The sequence below is a fragment of the Bison bison genome, unplaced genomic scaffold, assembly GCF_000754665.1.
Source record: "Bison bison bison isolate TAMUID 2011002044 unplaced genomic scaffold, Bison_UMD1.0 scf7180017864349, whole genome shotgun sequence".
In the NCBI taxonomy this organism is placed as follows: Eukaryota; Metazoa; Chordata; class Mammalia; order Artiodactyla; family Bovidae; genus Bison; species Bison bison.
In genome coordinates, this window is record NW_011494921.1 from 251003 (window position 1) to 255462 (window position 4460).

Below are 4460 nucleotides of genomic sequence, written 5' to 3' on the forward strand. Positions count from 1 at the left end.
CAGGATGTACTCTGCATAGAAGTTAAATAAGCAGGGTGACGATATACAGCCTTGACGTACTCCTTTTCCTATTGGAACCAGTCTGTTGTTCCATGTCCAGTTCTAACTGTTGCTTCCTGACCTGCATACAAATTTCTCAAGAGGCAGGTCAGGTGGTCTGGTATTCCCATCTCTTTGAGAATTTTCCACAGTTTATTGTGCTCCACACAGTCAAAGGCTTTGGCACAGTCAATAAAGCAGAATTGGATGTTTTTCTGTAACTCTCTTGCTTTTTCCATGATCCAGTGGATGTTGGCAATTTGATCTCTGGTTCCTCTGCCTTTTCTAAAACCAGCTTGAACATCTGAAAGTTCACAGTTTGCATACCTCTGAAGCCTGGCTTGGAGAATTTTGAGCATTACTTTACTAGCGTGTGAGATGAGTGCAATTGTGCGGTAGTATGAGCATTCTTTGGCATTGCCTTTCTTTGGGATTGGAATGAAAACTGACCTTTTCCAGTCCTGTGGCCACTGCTGAGTTTTCCAAATTTGCTGGCATATTGAGTGCAGCACTTTCACAGCATCATCTTTCAGGATTTGAAATAGCTCAACTGAAATTCCATCACCTCCACTAGCTTTGTTCGTAGTGATGCTTTCTAAGGCCCACTTGACTTCACATTCCAGGATGTCTGGCTCTAGTGAGTGATCATACCATCGTGATTATCTTGGTCGTGAAGATCTTTTTTGTACAGTTCTTCTGTGTATTCTTGCCACCTCTTCTTAATATCTTCTGCTTCTGTTCGGTCCATACCATTTCTGTCCTTTATCGAGTCCATCTTTGCATGAAATGTTCCCTTGGTATCTCTAATTAGGTAAGCAAAAATTCCTTAGAAAATACACAGAAAGCACAAACCATTGATAAACTGGACTTCATTTAAATTTAGAAACTTCTGCTCATCAAAAATACAGTGAACAAAATAAATACAGAGACTAAGAGAAAATATTAGCAGCACAGGTGTCTAACAAAATATTTGTACCCAGAATATGTAAAGAATTCTTGCAACTCAATAATAAAAACTAAATAATCCAATCAAAAATGAACAAATAAATTGAACAAAGCTTCATAAATTAAGATATATTAAAGACCAACAGTCACTGAAAAAGAAGCTCAATATTTATAGTCACCAGAGAAATGCAAATAAAGACCACAATGAGAGTTAAATGAAAAGTTAGTAAATCTAAGTTAGTAAATGAAAAGTAGTTAAATCTACTGAAAGAGTTAAATGAAAAGTATTTACAACACCAAAAATCAGAGAGGATTTGGAGTAACTGGAATTTTCATACAGTCCTGGTGAGAATGTAAAGAGTTCAGCCACTTGAGAAATCTATTTGGCAGTTGCTTAAGAAGTTAATGAAATTAAAAGACGCTTACTCCTTGGAAGGAAAGTTATGACCAACCTCAACAGCATGTTCAAAAGTAGAGACATTACTTTGCCAACAAAGGTCCTTCTACTCAAGGCTATGGTTTTTCCAGTGGTCATGTATGGATATGAGAGTTGGACTGTGAAGAAAACTGGGCACTGAAGAATTGATGCTTTTGAACTGTGGTGTTGGAGAAGACTCTTGGGAGTCCCTTGGACTGCAAGGAGATCCAACCATTCCATTCTACAGGAGATCAGTCCTGGGTGTTCATTGGAAGGACTGATGCTAAAGCTGAAACTCCAATACTTTGGCCACCTCATGCGAAGAGTTGACTCATCGGAAAAGACTCTGATGCTGGGAGGGATTGGGGGCAGGAGGAGAAGGGGACGACAGAGGATGAGATGGCTGGATGGCATCATCGACTCGATGGACATGACTTTGGGTGAACTCCAGGAGTTGGTGATGGACAGGGAGGCCTGGTGTGCTGCAATTCATGAGGTGGCAAAGAGTCGGATGCAACTGAGCTACTGAACTGAACTAAGAAGTTAAACATCCATCCATATGGTCTAAGACTTAGAATTTATGCCAAGTATTTACTCAAGAGAAATGAAAAAAAAAAAAAAGAATGCAAAAGCTTTTTACAAAAGTGTTCATAGTAACACTATTTATAATAGCTCAAAACTAGATATAACCCAGACATCCAACAAGAAGAAAAAGGATAAACAAACTGGTATATTCATACAGTGGAATATTTCTCAGCAATAAAAAGGCATGAGCCACTGATGTATCCAAATACATGAATGAAAAAACACAAAACAGCACATCCTGTAATAATCACTTATTGGAGCTTTAGGTAAGATTAACCTGTGATGTAGAAGAAAATCACTGGGTGCTCAGGAACGGATGTGGAAGAAATTTTCAGGGTAAAGGAAATGCTCTGTGTCATGATATACATTTGTCAAAACTGCCTAAATAAATGTTTTAAGATCTGAGCATGTCACTGAATGTGATCACACCTGAAAGAAAAAGAAGAGAAAGAAGACGGCGTAGATCTCCTACCTTTTGTCTTATTTTCAATCTGTTCATTAATCTGTATTCTGGCTTCTTCTAAGTGATTTTTGAAATCCAGATTTTCAGGTCTTAGTTTATATAATTGTTTAATACAGTCTACATATGTCTATAAAATGAGCATAGAAAAAGAAAAGACATAGCATATAAATTGAGATTTTAAAGCATTTAGATCATACTTGGTAGGAATTATATGAAGGGGGGAAAATATATTAAATATTATAATGCAGGTCTAGGTCCAACCTAGTAAAAATATATACAATTTTCATGCTTTCAATGTTTAAATGAAATGAACAAATCACTGCAGGATGTTATTTCATGATAAGAACAATCCTCTTAAGCCTCTGAGATTATACTTTATACTTATAACTGCATAATTAGGATAATCAAATTTAGCATAATTAGAGTCCTCAACTTGGAGTTAAAAATATAATTCCTCTTTTATTATTGATACAAAAATTTTGTCAGTGTTGTTTTTAATCATAAATTATATAAAATTGTGCTCTTTATGCTTCACCTGGGTCCGTATGAAACACAGTTGAACGTGCAACAAACTAGCATCTGAAAATTAAAGCCCTTTTGCACTTTTTCTATGTGAAATGAAACGTATATATAAAATATATCGCACGCTATCTGTCTAAATATAAGAAAAGATAGAATATACATGTATGCAAGCTCAGTTGCTTGGACTCGTGTCCAACTCTTTGTGACCCCATGGACTGTAGACTGCCAGGCTCGTCTGTCCATGGGATTTTCCAGGCAAGAACACTGGAGTGAGTTAACATTTCCTTCTTCATAATATATATAATATACATTATTTCTTTTATTATTAATAAATATATATCTTGTATCATTATATACATGTAATATCTTTTCTACTTTCTCACCATTGTGATAGCACAAACAATACTAGAATGAATTAAATGAAGACAGAAAGGAAAGACTTCTACCCTACTTATGGAAAAATGTCTTATTTTAACTCACCGGGAGGAAGGGATGGGCTTTTTCTGCAAACAGTCCACTTGCCATGTGGACTTGACTATGGCTGGACTTGCTGATTTCAGAGAGGATTGCTTGAATGAGTGAATGGACTGCTGTATCTTCACACTAAATGGAAGTTTACAAACACTTGAAAACAGGGACCCTGTTCTCACACACGTAAGTATCAACTGAGGCTACACAAGAGGCTCTTGGGTTTGCATTAGGGCAGCTGTGAAAGTGAAAAAGTGAAGTCGCTCAGTTGTGTCCAACTCTGCGACCCCATGCACTGTAGCCTACCACACTCCTCCGTCCATGGGATTTTCCAGCAAGAGTACTGGAGTGGGTTGCCATTTCCTTCTCCAGAGGATCTTCCCCACCCAGGGATTGAACCTGGGTCTCCCACATTGTAAGCAGATGCTTTACCATCTGAGCCACCAGGGAAGTCCAGGACATGTTGTAGCAGAATAAAAACAGATTCGAAGAGTAATTCTATCACTAGGATGTATGGAAATGTTTGCCTTTCACCAAGCAGAGTGGCCTGATGATCTGGTAACAGTGCATCACAATCATCTTACCAGCATGAGGGCCCTGCTGGGCCTCTTCCCTGGTCAGAGCTTGCCCTGTCTCCTCCACAAGATGGCCCAGAGCACATATATCAGTACTGACGTATTTAATATAGTTTGTGTCAGGAAAAATGTTTTTCTGTATTTTGTAATAAAGGAGAATTCTGAGCAATAAAGTTTGGTCTTAGTAGCCCCACCATAGGTACTAGTGAGAAAGTCACACCTAAAATGCTACAGAAGGTATACATTACAAATTTCCCCTGAAAATTAGCAATATGGAAAAACATTGAACACTAAAACTTATAAAGACAAGCTATAGAGAAGGAAATGGCAACCCACTCCAGTATTCTTTGCCTGGAGAATCCCATGGACACAGGAGCCTGGTGGGCTATAGTCCATGGGGTCGCAAGAGTCAGACACGACTTAGCGACTAAACCACCACCACCAT

The 4460-nt window shown here is 38.2% G+C and overlaps 1 protein-coding gene across 1 annotated transcript in view; it reads right to left on the reverse strand.

The window, feature by feature from the left end:
• The window catches only part of LOC104999270 (ovalbumin-like), an 18109-nt gene that overhangs the window by 7883 nt on the left and 5766 nt on the right, over positions 1-4460 (reverse strand). The window contains exons 4-5 of the mRNA XM_010854811.1: positions 3453-3575; positions 2460-2577 (exon numbers count right to left, since the gene is read on the reverse strand). Coding sequence (XP_010853113.1) covers positions 2460-2577; positions 3453-3575 — 241 coding nt within the window. The remainder of the gene's footprint in view (positions 1-2459; positions 2578-3452; positions 3576-4460) is intronic.